Source organism: Pinus tabuliformis, chromosome 6, assembly GCF_031772625.1.
Source record: "Pinus tabuliformis cultivar Carrire ecotype Pingquan chromosome 6, CPIR1, whole genome shotgun sequence".
NCBI lineage: Eukaryota > Viridiplantae > Streptophyta > Pinopsida > Pinales > Pinaceae > Pinus > Pinus tabuliformis.
The window spans coordinates 1,860,860,324-1,860,876,202 of NC_142292.1; the positions used below are offsets into that span (position 1 = coordinate 1,860,860,324).

Sequence of the window (15,879 nt, forward strand, 5' to 3'; positions counted from 1 at the left end):
GTCCGCAATCTGCCTTCGATAGTGTAATTGCCTTAGAGCCAAGTCTTCCGCCTCCATTAGTGTTTAGCCTATGTATATGGGCTTTTTGTCCGCCGATAGTGTTAAAACATGCATATATGGGTTTTACGGGCCCGATAGCATAAATGTATATGTATAAGGTTTTGTGCCCCCGATAGTGTAAATACACATATGTATGATATATGCTCCTCCGCCTGCATCTACATGCATATAGTTCTTTTGTGGCCCGATAGCTCCTGATAATATACATGCACCCATAGCTCTGCGTGTTCCTCTGTTGCTCCGATGGCTGTCTGCGTCCTCTATTGGCTCTGTTTGCTCCTGTACTTTGGCATATATGTATGGTATATATATATATGGCTCCTCTGTAGCTCCGATAGCTCTATTTTGGCATATATGGTCCCCGAACGCTGTTTAAATGCATGCATATATATATATCTATATATATATATATATATATATATATATGTTTGAGTTCTGCTCCTCAAACATTGCCATATTGACATCAATGACAATCTGTGTCCAACACTAATCAACGACTAAGATTAGATTTGGCTTGAACTATGTCATTTGGAACCTTCTAACCCAGTTTTATATTAATACCCATTAATATTTTATTTTTCCTAAGTTTAGACTTAGGAACTCCATTAAAAATATTAATTATTTTAATATCTCCTTAACCCAATAGAATCTGCCCAAACCATTTCTGGGTCTTGGATATCTCATGTGCTTTAGCCTCTCCACCAATTTTCATGGCTAGATCACATCTGATGCTACCCCAAATCAACGCTCCCTCTTAGTGAGGATTGTGCTCTAGTAATACTCCACACTGAGCATCACCCTGATTATACAGCGCTGGTACCTGTGCTGATGCGAGGCCTCCCCACCCAACATCCTCTGCACTGCTGCATCCTGTACTGTTGCCCATGGCTCTATCAATGCCACTGCTGCATCCGTACGGCAGCTCCCTTTGCATTTGTGTTGTTGCTTGTCCTTTCTCCCAACACTGCATTTGCACTACAACCCCCTCTCATCATGCTACATCGTGCTACTGCACTACAACTCAATTACTGAGAAGTAAGTAACTGATCCACCCAACTACTGACATCCCTGTCAGGCTAGAAACACTCCCGATGCTGAAGCTCTCTTTGTCGCTATCTCGTGCTCCCTCTACTTCCTTTGCATTGCTGCAACAACTTTATGCCTCTCGCACTGCTGCAAACCTCTTTGTGCCATCCTACACTGCTGCAACCTCCTCTATGCCTCTCGCACTGCTGCAACCCTCTCTGCGCTACATGGGACTTCTGCACTTCTAACACTCTCTATCGCTTCATTCGCATCCATTTCTACCGACATCCGCCATCCTGCTACTCTCACTTCGGGGCCCCCGTAGCCAGGTATAATCCAAGAGTTTGAGTACCTCAAGGATCCTGCCCCTCATCGCCTGTAGTCTTCCTGACTACAACTAGATGTCTCCCCACCTCTTCTCTACAGGTACATGGGCACTCATGGCACAATCGTCATCCTCCTCTACCTCCTTCTCTGCCTTCACTAGCGCTGCCTTGGAGTCAGACGCCTCTCGCTTATTCTTCTTCCTCGGACACTGGTTCGCATAATGCCCCAGTTCCCCACAGTTGAAGCACTTTATCTTGGAAAGGTCCTTTTTCTTTCTCTTCTCCTACTTCTCCTACTTCCCTACAAATGCCAGAGCGGCATCCTCTTCCTCCTCTTTCTTGACCCAGACTCCTTTGTTGCTACTTCCCATCTTGGTCAGCCATCTGATCTCTTCTTGGCCAAGAGCTGCCCATAATTCTTCCCAATCTGGAAGATTCGCTCTGCCAAGAATACTCTAGACGAATGTCTCCCACTCCTCAGAGACTGCATTTAGGGCAATCCTCACCATCAACTCCTGATCCGACGTGGCCCCTATGGAAGTCAGTTGGTCCCGGATCTCCTTCAATCTGTAGAGGAAGTGATCTATCTTCTCCCCCTTCTGCATCTGGTATGACCACAACTGATTCTCTAGTAGCATCTTCCTCTGCATGGAAGTGTGCTCATACAATGTCTTCAAGGTGTCCCACATTTCCTTTGTCGTCTCCTTGGCAATATGCCGGACCACATGTTCCTTGACCCCATCAAGGATTATGCATTTCACCTTGGCCATCACATCCTTGTACTTTTCATTGTGAGCTAGGTCAACTGGGATAGCCACAGTTCTCAAGGTGAAGGCCTTGATGCAATGTCTATCTAGAATGGGCAGGATCCTGGCCTTCCAGACGACAAAGTTGGATGCCCTGTCTAGCCTGTCCTGATCCCTCAACCCCTACATGGCCATCTCTCTACTCTTCTTTTTGACTCCTCTGAGTCTCTACTTCCCTCTTGGAAGTTCTCTCTTCGACTCCCTCTAAGTCACTACTTCCCACTTGGAAGTTCTCTACTAGACTCCCTCTGAGTCTCGATTTCCCTCCTGGAAATCTGCCCGCCAACTGTCGAGTCGCACCTCTCTGATCTCCTATGCACCTACAACACTGATCTGGATTTCTTGGCTAGAAATCCACCTAGGTAGCGACTCCCATTTCCTTGGTTTTGCCCCGTTAGGTACTATTCTGTCTCGGCAGCAACAACACCCCACCAACTTCACTCCCCGCAATGTGCCCACAGCTTCCTATGCCCCATCAACTGAAGGACTGAACCTCTAGGCTCTATGCACTCCCGGCACTGGTTGAATTTCTCCACTAGCCAACTGCGTCAACCCTCCTGGTCTCTATGTGGCTCTTCATGAGCCTCTTCTACCCTCCTTAGCCTTTGCGCTAGCCTCTCTCTGGCTCGAACTAATGGCGTAGTACCTCTACGTCAACCATTCTCTGCTGCTTTCTGCTAGGAACAACTTCTATCACTCGGGACAGTTGTTTCTGCTGCAAATGCTCTAATTCAGTTGGTGCCTTCAGCTCTCCTATGATCTGCAACGCTCTGATACCATGTTGAAATTTCTAAGTATTACCCATTAGAAATTTTATCTGTATTCTCTGGTTTATTTCGCCTACTTGTTTAATTACTAACAAGTTGTTTAACCATATAAACACTGAAATAAACACAATACAGTCTCAACCATCTACAAATCAACAGCTGAAAGAAATAGACAAACACACAAGTGACACCGTTATTTTTGGACAATTGTCCCCGGAAAAACCCAACTTGGGAAAATCGGTGCAACAGTTCTAAGGGTTTTATTATTATGCAGTTTTTCCTTTAGTGCAACTGAGTGCCAAACTGGCTCACCCGACAGAGAAAATAATCTAGCAGTAATACCTCTCTATTTGGAAGCAGATATTTGGAAAGTTTGCCCCACGAAACACTCTCCAGCACAATCTGAGGCCCAGCATCAGCCTGAAACCCTCTGCGTCAGCCTTCTGAGGCTCTGCGCAGCCTCTCAAACCCTCTGCGGCACTCCTGCAGCCTCTGCATGGATGATACAGGCCCTTATGGGCTCTGCACAATCCCTGCTAGCCTCTGCGTGGCTTCCTCTGGCTCTGCGTCTGCCTCACTACCTATGCGCTGGTCTTCCGGCACTATCATTGCCTCTCTGCCTCATACTCACTGCCCCTCGCTGCAACTCTGATCACTGATTCGATTTCTCTTAGCAAACCCCGCTCTAGAAAATCGAATGACTGATCACTTTGGTGTATTCTCCAACTAACCCTCAAGCCTCCTCCTATACTTTTCAAGTTGGTCCTTCAACGGCCGAGATTACATCTCTAATCAACGGCTAAGATTAGATTTGGCTTGATCCATGTCATTTAGAACCTTCTAACCTAGTTTTATATTAATACCCATTAATATTTTATTTTTCCTAAGTTTAGACTTAGGAACTCCATTAAAAATATGATTTATTTTAATATCTCCTTAACCGGGTAGAATCTGCCCAAATCATTTCTGGGTCTTGGAGATCTCATGTGCTTTAGCCTATCCACCAATTTTCATGGCTAAAGCACATTCGATGCTACCCAAAATCAACATTACATCTCTTGGGGTTAGGGTTTTGGTTGTTTATGGTTTTCTCATGTTTTCCAATAATAAATAGGCTCTTGAGCCTCATTGTAACACAGTTCAAAGGCATGTAGCCACCACATCTCTTCTCAGAGATAAGCTACCATCACCCGAGCTATCTTATTTCCATTCTGTTTGTAAGAATAGTTTAGTATTTTTCTATTAATGAAATGAAGTGTTTTTCTGCTACATCTCTGTGTTTATGATTATATCTGTAAGTTGTTGCGTTCCTATTTAAGTTCGGATCAGGAAGCTTCTAACAGATTTGTTCAAGAAGCCTCTGGATCCTACTATGATTAATTGTGATAATCAAAGTTGCATCAAAATGTCTAGAGATCCGTGTTTCATGCTAGGACGAAGCATGTCAACAATAAGTTCCACTACAATAGGAGCTTGGTTCAGGATGGGATCGTGAAGCTATAGTATGTCTCGACAGACAATCGGGTAGTTGATATACTAACAAAGTCTCTTCCTAATAAGAAGTTTGAATATCTTAGAAGCATGCTTGGTTTAGTTAATATTGTTGATCTTATTGATGATGATAAAAGTTTGGAAGAGATTTTTTGTGGCCTTATGTATGAGACACATTACCTGGGAGGACATCTGGTCGGCACTATGTGTTGATGTCTCGTTCTCGAAGTAGGGAGGGTGGCGTTGGTCATGGAGCTCTAACCTCGGATACGCACCTAGATCCTTGGGTTGATGGTTAGCAAGTAAGCCTGATGGTACCTAGAGATGCTGAAAGCTTTAGTCCATCTTAGTCCCACTCAGATAGATTGCCCTAGTTAGGAATCTAGTCCATGGCATTGCGGTACCTAAACTGTCGAGAGACCTTGGATAGATTGCCCTAGTCAGGAATCTAGTCCATGGCATTGCGGTGCCTAAACTCTTCATAGTTCATATAGTTTGAGATCTTTCTTATGAATACCTCCCTAGTTAAGAGGGAGTGTTGAAAAAATGTAACTAGGTTTGGTCTTCATGAAACGTATTTGTCAAAAGAATTTTTATTATTGTTGCAATGACTTATTAAATCATGGGTTTCATGCTTGGGTAATAATTTTATTAGTCAAAGTCCCCATTGTGGACTCCTAGGATTAATAAGGAGTCATTAGAGTCATTGTATATTTTATGAGACCCTTCTTGGGCTTTCGAATGATGTAAAAAGAATCGTTTTTTTGTCAAAGATGAATTATGTAACCTCCACACCGAGTCGGCCTCAAATGAGCAATTTGACCTCACCAAAAGCCTATATATTGAAGCAGATTGAATTCATTTGGACTCATTCTCTCACACAAGTTCGATATCCAAGAAAGAGCTGGGAAAAGTGCGAAGTTGAAGGAGGCTAAAAGGAGTGCGAGTTTGGTCAAGAAGAAAGGGAAGGACAAAATCGAAGTTTTGGGATGTCTCTCTCTCTCTCGTGTGGGCTACTTTAGGAGATCAAAGTCTCTTTGTCAAAGTCGAAGTTGTTGGGGTCGAAGTTGTTGCTACTAGGTCAAAGGTTGGATCAAAGAAGGAAAGGTTGGCTTGGTGTGGAGGAGGTATGTGTCTAGGTTGAAGAGTCTCAAAAAAACTATTGAAGGAAGAGATTTTGACTGGGTTTTCCCCTAGATAGGGGTTTTGCCCTGGCAGAGTACCTACATCTTGTTTCTTGGTTTTTTGTGATCTTGTTAAAATTGGCAACCAGGGCAAAACTTCATGTGGGTCATCTTATTCATGGCTGATAATATTTTTATTAGATTCCTCTCGTCGAGAGGTGTAGGATTGATATAAAGATCATCCGATTCCGATAAGTATTCATGGAGATATGAATTTATTTTGATTATGGAATTATTATCAAGCCGACCTACAACTCATGTAGGCTCAGAAGCCCAACGGTCGCATCTATTCACCCACCAACGTTGTGTATAAATATAAGAGGACTTTTCCTCATTTAGACTCACTCATCTCATCACATCTCTCTCTCTCTACTGTGCAGATATGAGTCTCTTCTCTACTGTGCTGAAATGGGTCTCTCTCTCTCACACATGTGAAGCCGGAAACTGCTGAAACTGAAGCTGCAACTGCAGAAGTAAAGATTGACTTGCGTGGCCTAGAAGATCTCCTCTTTGGAACTGCGTTGTAGGTTCATCTGAACCTCCTTTGAAAGCCGCAACTTTTGGTGGTGGAATGAAGTCAATCCGACGAACGGTTTGCAAGATATCGACTGCCCTAGTTTGAAGCTGAAAACTGCTGAAACTGAAGCTGCAACTGCAGAAGTAAAGATTGACTTGCATGGCCTAGAAGATCTCCTCATCTGAACTACGTTGTAGGTTCATCTGAACCTCCTCTGGAAGCCGAAACTTTTGGTGGTGGAATGAAGTCAATCTGACTGTCGGTTTGTGAGATATGGTCTGCCCTAGTTTGATAATGAAGCCGCTAATGCTGATGCTACTGATCTAGGGTTTGCTACTGCTGATATGAATCAGATTTATTGTACTATTTCTCTCTGCTGAATTATTGAAGATAAAAGAAGATTTGATCAAAAAGTTTCCCCACACATTGTGGGGTTTGTCCCTGACTAGCCGCCACATCTTGTGTCTCTTGTCTTGGCTTGTTTTCTGTCGATCGTTTAATGTTCTATCTACACTTTACTTTATATGTGATTGCTAATCGGTGGAATATAATAAGAAAAAGAAGTAAACTGTTATAAGCATAGAACATACCATAACTTAACATGGTATCAGAGCTGAGGTGAAGACAAAGCCCGAGCAAGAGCAAGAGCAATCATTGAAGAGAAGATTGGCAAGGCTATCCTAAAAGAACTATGGGGTCCTCAACACTCTTTCCTGCCGAAGACAAGCTCCGTGAAAAAGCTGACTATCACGGATGGAAGATGTCTATCGATCTAACCCTTGAAGATCAAGGAGTGCTGGACCATGTAAGAGGCAATATTGTTGAGCCTTCATCAAATGCATCTGCTGCTGCCTGGAACAAATGGAAAAATGGAGAAGTCAAAACAAAGAAGATCATCCGGGACTCTATCGACAAGCGCTTGGTGGCCTACATCTCTAATCTAGACACCTCCAAGGAAATCTACGACAGACTGGTGAGTTTATTTAAAGTTAATGATGCAAATCAAGTTTTGTTTCTTAGAAATAAGCTGAGGGAAATCAAGAAGGGTAAAGATGAAAGTATGCAAGCATACTTCTTAAGAATCACCGAGATCAAGAACGATCTCCTATCTATTGGGGAAACTATTACTGACAGAGAAATGGCACTCACAACTCTTGAAGGATTACCATCTGAATGGTATGTGTTCAGGACTACTCTTTTGAACTATAATGTAATTCCTGGTTTCGAGGAATTAATGGCTAGATGCATTCAAGAAGAAACAAGGGAAGAAGTGTAAGAAATGCCCATGCCTAAAGGTCCTCTTGTTGCCTTTTCTTTTCATGCAAAGAAAAGAAATAATTCCGGGACTAAATCAAAAGGAAAGGCTGGACCTAAGGCTAGAAGAAAATGACGATGTTACATTTGCGATAAAGCAAGTCACTATGCAAGGGAGTGCCCTGATAGAAAGGACTCACTCTAGGATGATGATCAAAATCCCTCTGATGGCAATCAAAGGAATGACAAATTCAACAGCAAAGGTAAGAGGAGAGCTGGGAATCAAGGAAGAGGACAAGCATTCAAGAAGGCCAGAAATTCCAGGATGTATTAAATGCACCTGACCTCAAAAAGAACCTAGTGTCCATCTCGGGAACGGAAGACAAAGGCTACAAGGTAACCTTCAGCGATGGCAAGGTATGTATATAGAAAAATAATGTTAAAGATGCCTTTACTCTTGGGTTTAGTGTTGATTCATTATATCAGGTCGATGGAAGTCTGCTAGGTGTCATGTCTTATGACACATCTCTTTAGTCCGAACCTTGGCATCAGAGGTTTGCCCACCTTCATTACAAAGCTCTACCCGATGTAAGACAGATGGTAACAGGGATGCCTGAATTCCAAGTAGAGAAAGAAGGTGTATGTCCGAGATGTGCCAAAGGAAAGCTCAAAAGGGGACCATTCCCCTCAAGCCAAAGCAAGACCTCCAATATATTACAATTGGTTTACTCGGGCATACCTGAGGTTGGCATTAAGAGGGAGACTACTACACCACATACTCCTGAGCATAATGGTGTGGTGGGAAGGAATAACCACACGATGATGGAAGTTGTCCGGGCCATGCTACATGATCAAAGACTTCCAAAGTTTCTATGGGCTGAAACTACAATCACCGCCGTATATGTACAAAATCAATGCCCTCATCAAGCATTGGGTTCCTAAACTCCTGAAGAAATGTTCACCACCGGTCAAAGGGAAGTCGTGATTAGTCATGATGTCACCTTTGACAAAGATATGGCTCTCAGCAAGGTGGACAATCTGCTGACTTTGAGTAGCTCTCAAGAAGCCGACACCAAGGAACCGAAAGAAAAGGATGATGAATCAATGCTTGATGTAGAAGAACCCATGGATCTGATTGATCCTCATCCACATGAGCCTTCCTCTTCTAGGAAGAGGCCTTCATGGCTTAGGGGATACTTGATGATGCTGAAGGACATGCTGCACCCTGAGGAACCTTCCATTGAAGTAAGAAACTTAACAGGTATCAGGGATACCTGACCATCATGAGCACCATCATACAAAATGAACCTTCATCATTCTCAGATGTCATCAAGCATTAACTATGGAAGGATGTTATGACCATAGAATATGAGTCTATTATGGAGAATGATGTCTGGGAAGTAGTTCCCAGACCCTGGACAAGACAATTGTTACTTCAAAATGGCTTTACAAGATAAAGCATGCAGCAAATGGAAGTATGGAAAAGTATAAGGTTCATTTTGTTGCTCGTGGTTTATCCCAGAAGGGAGGTATAGACTATGATATTTGCACCTGTTGCCAGATATACGACCATCCGCTTGATCATAGCCCTTGTGGCTTCACAAGGATGGAACCTTCATCAGATGGATGTTAAGACTGCGTTCTTGCATGGTTCTATCAAAGAAGAGATCTATGTGGAGCAACCTGAAGGATTTGAGATTTATGATTGAAAATCTCATGTATGCAGGTTGAAGAAGGCTCTCTATGCGCTGAAGCAAGCACCCCGAGCATGGTATGAGAGGATCGATAGCTACTTGATGAAGCTGGGATTCACTAGGAGTGAAGCTGATCCTAACCTTTACTTTAAGGTTGAAAATGACAAGCCTCTCATACTAGTATTGTATGTGGATGACCTCTTTCTAACAGGTGCAAACCCTCTCATTCTCAAATGTAAGAGGGAGATGGCTTCTGAATTTGAAATGAAGGACCAAAGACTTGAAGTGTGGCAGAAGCCAAGGGAAATTTTCCTATCTCAAGGAAAATATGTGGTAAATATATTGGAAAGATTCGGTATGATGGACTGCAAGCCTGTGACTACCTCGAGGATCTTAACTTTTAGAAGTTATATGGTAGTGATGTCGGACCAGACTTGGGAAATGCCTCTGAGTTTCAAAAACTCATTCGCATTGATGTTCTTGGTGAACCTTCGTCCGAACATATGTTTTGCAGTTAGCATTGTGAGCTCATATTTGGTTGAGCCTCACTGGATTGATGCCAGGAATCTTCTGAGATGTCTTCAGGACACAATCTCTCATGGATTAAGATACACTGCCGAAGATGTGAGACTACTTGGATATACTGATGTTGATTGGGCAGGGAGTGTGGTGGACCGTAAGAGCACTTCCGGGTACTGTTTCACCCTGGGATCTGCTTCGATATCCTGGATGAGCAGGAAGCAGAAGTCGGTGGCTTTGAGCACCGCCGAAGCAAGATATATTGTTGCTAGCATAACCTCGTGTGAGGCAGTCTGGTTGCGAAAGCTCTTCAGTGAGCTATTTGGATTTACATTGGATACCATTGTGATTCTCTGTAACAACCAGAGGTGGGATTCGATTATTGAGGAATCCCGTATTCATCAATTGCTCCAGCAGATAGACATCATCTGGGATATGGTAAGTCGATGAGCAAGGAAGCTCCATCACATTAAAATGATGTACAAGTTGATACACCTTGTCAAAGCCCCGAGGAAAGATCTAATCTGTGATTTTCCCAAACGACTTGGAGTCGGCAAGAAACCCTTGTACAAGGGTCCTGCATGTTGCATACATTGAGCTCTGGGAGCTCTGAGGGCTTGCGGTTCCTACGGGAGCAACATACGACCACAGGGTGACTCACCCTCCCCTGGTGGTGCACACTGGATCAAGATGATTCGCTCTCTTGTGGGACAAGATGATTCTCTCTCTTGTGGAACAGGATGATTCGATCTCCTGTGTAGCAAGATGATTAGTTCTCCTGTGAGGCCTGGATTGATGTGTTCTCCACGACGATTGTAGCAGGATTGATGTGTTCTCCTGTGAGGCCTGGATTGATGTATTCTCCATGGCAATTGTAGCAGGATTGATGTGTTCTCCTATGAGGACAAGATTGATTAGTTCTCTTGTCGAGGCATCCTACCCATGCAGTCTGGGACTCATGGGAAGTACCTCTCATCTGATCAATGAGCAGGGAAATGAAGTTAGGGACCATAGTAGTACCGATGGATGCATCGTTGTAACTACCGTACTCCCTACACTAGGATGACCTCCATTGATCTGGGATCAATGATACTGGTCTGGGACCAGTGGTAGGAGTTGTACCATACTATGACGCTGACTTCGGGTCGGTTGAGACTGGTCTAGGATCAGTGGTACATACTCTGAGACTGACTTTGAGTCAGTGGAGGATGATATTGGTCTGGGACCATTGGAGTTGTACTCACTATGACGCTAACTTTGGGTTGGTTGAGACTGGTCTAGGACCAGTGGTACATACTCTGAGACTGACTTTGAGTCAGTATGATACATCCTCGATCATTTCTTCTTCTTCATAATTCAGACAAAAGCAGAGTAGAACAGAACAATGCAAGAGCAGAGCAGAACAAAACAAAACAGTACAGATCAGTGCAGAGCAGAACAAGACAAAGCAGAACAGGCAAAATAGAGCAGAGCAGGGCAAGGGTCAAGCTGTACAGGGCAGTGCATTTGATGGATGAATAGTCACGACCGATAGACAGATTGCAGATGAAGTTCTCCATGGTTGAGAGGGAGTGTTAAAATTGGCAACCAGGGCAAAACTTCATGTGGGTCATCTTATTCATGGCTGATAATATTTTTATTAGATTCCTCTCGTCGAGAGGTGTAGGATTGATATAAAGATCATCCGATTCCGATAAGTATTCATGGAGATATGAATTTATTTTGATTATGGAATTATTATCAAGCCGACCTACAACTCATGTAGGCTCAGAAGCCCAACAGTCGCATCTATTCACCCACCAACGTTGTGTATAAATATAAGAGGACTTTTCCTCATTTAGACTCACTCATCTCATCACATCTCTCTCTCTCTACTGCGTAGATATGAGTCTCTTCTCTACTGCGCTGATATGGCTCTCTCTCTCTCACACATGTGAAGCCGAAAACTGCTGAAACTGAAGCTGCAACTGCAGAAGTAAAGATTGACTTGCGTGGCCTAGAAGATCTCCTCTTTGGAACTGCGTTGTAGGTTCATCTGAACCTCCTTTGAAAGCCGCAACTTTTGGTGGTGGAATGAAGTCAATCCGACGAATGGTTTGCAAGATATCGACTGCCCTAGTTTGAGGCCGGAAACTGCTGAAACTGAAGTTGCAACTGCAGAAGTAAAGATTGACTTGCGTGGCCTAGAAGATCTCCTCATCTGAACTGCGCTGTAGGTTCATCTGAACCTCCTCTGGAAGCCGAAACTTTTTGTGGTGGAATGAAGTCAATCCGACTGTCGGTTTGTGAGATATGGTCTGCCCTAGTTTGATAATGAAGCCGCTAATGCTGATGCTACTGATCTAGGGTTTGCTACTGCTGATATGAATCAGATTTATTGTACTATTTCTCTCTGCTGAATTATTGAAGATAAAAGAAGATTTGATCAAAGGGTTTCCCCACACATTGTGGGGTTTGTCCCTGGCTAGCCGCCACATCTTGTGTCTCTTGTCTTGGCTTGTTTTCTGTCGATCGTTTAATGTTCTATCTGCACTTTACTTTATATGTGATTGCTAATCGGTGGAATATAATAAGAAAAAAAAGTAAACTGTTATAAGCATAGAACATACCATAACTTAACAGATCTTCATGCACACATAATTTGGTAATTGCTTGATGAAAGATAATATAACAAATAAGTAAAAAAAGCCAACATAATTCGCAAGTAATTATCAAGAAAGAGAAATCCAACCCTAATTCTACTAACATTGATTTCTCAACACTCTATAGGTGAGTTTCCAGTGTAACCCGTAAACCCCGCCCAAAAATACACATGTTTTATATTTTTTCAATATATTTTAATCCATATGCAGATTTCTTTACAAGTATCCACGTATATACATGACTTTCATATGGGCAGCTGGCATATAAAATTTGGGAGAAAGTTTTTTAAGATAAACTTAGGCCTGCACAAAGGAAAGGAACATTACCTTGGCCAATACATACATCTAATGATAAGTGAGGCAAAAGATGCTATAACAGAGGCCTGAGCCAACCTGTTTCTTGAATGGGGTTATTGGAGATAGCAATACAGACTGTGATATTGAACCAGAAAGGGTGCCCATCATGATATCATGTGCGTAGCTCAATCGTAAAGCAGCCTGCCAGTAGTGCCCAATTTTCAATATAGGAAAATCGGAGTCCAAAGCAACAAACTTTTGGAATATCAAAATGAACCAAATTAAACTGCTGATAAGGAATGGGAGAAAAACCTGAATCAAAACAAAAATTAGTCTTTAGAGGATGGTGAGCAGTACTCAAGTGAGCTCTGTTATAGCACAAAAGGACATGAGTGATCAAAATAAGCAGATTAAGGAACCTTACTATGGTAATGGGGAAGGATCCTTGAAAGTGACAAAGCAAAGGATCAATTTCAATTTTCTGGAGAAGAAGGTACTGGAATAAAACAAGTTTCTATAGTTCCAAAACAGAAGAAGAGAGAAAGGAAACCAACAAACCAAACATTCAAAGGCCATGGCCAAGAATTGATCTAATCAGGAAGTAATGTTAACCAAATAGATAAGAGTTTCAGGATATTCCAGAGGGTTTTAATATAATTAACAAAAAAGCATTCATTCCAATCTACAACCAAAATTAGAAAATCCAGTACACACAAGATTCATTTATGCCGCAATTTGTCTTACAAGGAACATTGCAGTATGATGTACATTTAATTTATAATATAAAGGAAGTTGTTTTTCGTCTATAAGTAAAAGAAAGGGCGGTGATCTTTTAAAGGACTTCCATAATATTTTAAGATATTTACTTCTGAAATATCATTTTACAAAACTAACTACAATTCAAAGTCCTTCATCTATGACCAATCATCCACTCATGTCCAATTTCTCGTGAGTTTTAATAATTCAAGTAACACTCATTCCAAAGTTAATTCTGAAAAATGATATTTCATAATGCTAGGCTGTGGAATCCCCACATGCCTTTTACTTCAATTTATTTAGCTAGGCATGCTCTATTAAGGCTGTGGAAGACATATAATATAAAGGAGGTTGTTTTTCGTCTATAAGTAAAAGAAAGGGCGGTGATCTTTTAAAGGACTTCCATAATATTTTAAGATATTTACTTCTGAAATATCATTTTTCAAAACTAACTACAATTCAAAATCCTTCATCTATGACCAATCATCCACTCATGTCCAATTTCTCATGAGTTTTAATAATTCAAGTAACACTCATTACAGTGTTAATTCTGAAAAATGATATTTCATAATGTTAGGCTGTGGAATCCCCACGTGCTTTTTACTTCAATTTATTTAGCTAGGCATGCTCTATTAAGGCTGTGGAAGACATATAAATTGCATGTTGCCTGTGCGCGATAAACCTGCCCAGAATGGCCTTAAATCTTAAAAAATTGACTACACAATTTATAGCAGTATTTAGAATTACAGAATAAGAAAAAGTTATAGTCTCAGAAATATTAAATTCCAGATTACATAACCCATATTTTCTATGCAGAGGACTTGAATAAGATAAAGGAACTTACTGCAAATTGCAATGAGATTGACAGATGTCTGTAGGGAACTTTGAAGCACGCTCGTCCCTGAGCCAATCGTAGGGAGACTAAGGGGAGCTGGCTTTAGTGCACAAATGGGTCTAACTTTACCGCTATTTCTCCGTGCCGTGCTTAGCATTTCCGGCTTGTTAAAATGTAAGCATCCCGCGCCATATTCTGAATGTTGAAACAATTTCTGGGACCGAGAGAGAGATTTTTCGAATCTTTTGTGACCAATTTTGAGGATATAAGTACGAAATCGACAAAGAATTGCCCGCCCATATCCGCCCAATGGCTATCCCTTCACCACAGTCCCAACTTCAGTTCTCCGATTGGAAATGAATGTGTGGATATCTGTTATAGAACGATTTTTCGTTACCCAATTAGGAATCAGATTTGGGTTCATGCAGGTGTGCACAATTCCATCCGATGCTATTGTATTCGAAAATTTCAAAAAGCTCTGTATTTTACACATGTTATTATAATTCGGTTTATTACGTTCAAAATTTTAAAAAAGTTTCGACCATGTTATTATAATTTGGATATTTTCCAAAATGCGGTTCTAAATTAGAGGAATTTTTGAAATTGTAAGTACCAATTATGAAGCTTGCATGATTTGGGTAGGATGGTGTTTTCGAAAACGTTGAACCTAATTTTGTAATTAAAAGATATAAAGTGAGTGAAAAAAAATAATAATAATAATAATAATAAAAATTTATAAATTTTCAAAAAATAAAAAATATATATTATTTTATTGATTTAGATTAATATGCAATTTTATTGAATCTTACCTCTGCAAACAAGCTGTGTGAGATCTTTAAAAATAAACTAACTAGGGTGTCAATGATTGTCCACGGAAGAAGGAAGAGACTAGCTAGGTTGGGAAGAAATCCACCAAAACTAGTGTGAGGATTTCACTTTTTCTTGAGCTTCTCTTCAATAGCAATGAGGAATGATGAGATAGCATAATTAACAAATGAATCCACCCTTTTTTATAACTTTTCATTGAGTCTTCTCCCAACTTCTAGATTCCCTTTTAATATTATTTTATTGGTCGGGGGCACTTTCTACAAGTGATTTTTTGCCTCCCTTTTCTAATAAAATAATATTTGTACATTTTTATTAAATTATAATTAGCCTTTTATATAATATAACAAATTGGGTAAAACTCCATAGTAATTTCCCCTCTTGCTAGCCTAAGCAAGATAGTTAGGCAAGCATGAAGGAAATTTCCACACTCCCAAAATCAAGGACATTACAGAACAAGATTGATGGTACGTTTGATGTAAGATTGGGGGATTGGATCTAATTGTTGGCAGGAGAGAATACGAGCTTTGAAGATGGCAATCGCAACAACAATCACGACAGTGTTGAGGAAATCCATTGCTCCGCGCCGACTAGATGTTGCGGGTCGTGTAGGTAACTGTCAAGTGTTCCTATGGAACGAAACCCTCATTCACTTGCCCTCCACATCATCTGGAATATCGATGGTCACGTTGCAAACAAGCCGAGAGTATAACAAGATTAGTATACTTCTACAAAGTCGCATTCTAAGATATTCGGGGAACCTAGATCCAGATCTACCTCAACCTAACGAAGATCTCGGCACCATAGTGGTAGATCGGTGCCCGCATTGGATAGATCTAGTTTTTTTCTCAGGGATATGTGACCACTTCCCAAATCTGGT

At 41.4% G+C, this 15,879-nt stretch overlaps 1 protein-coding gene across 4 annotated transcripts in view; it reads right to left on the bottom strand.

Moving 5' to 3' along the window:
* LOC149266510 (uncharacterized) overlaps positions 1-14,646 on the bottom strand; it is a 624,762-nt gene extending 610,116 nt beyond the window's left edge. For all 4 annotated transcript variants that reach the window (XR_016260157.1, XM_089430592.1, XM_089430591.1 and 1 more), the window contains exon 1: positions 14,184-14,646. Coding sequence is in view for 3 of the 4 variants with exons in the window: in XM_089430592.1 (XP_089286718.1) it covers positions 14,184-14,331 (148 nt within the window). In the remaining variant the exon portion in view is untranslated. The remainder of the gene's footprint in view (positions 1-14,183) is intronic.
* Positions 14,647-15,879: the final 1,233 nt, after the last annotated feature.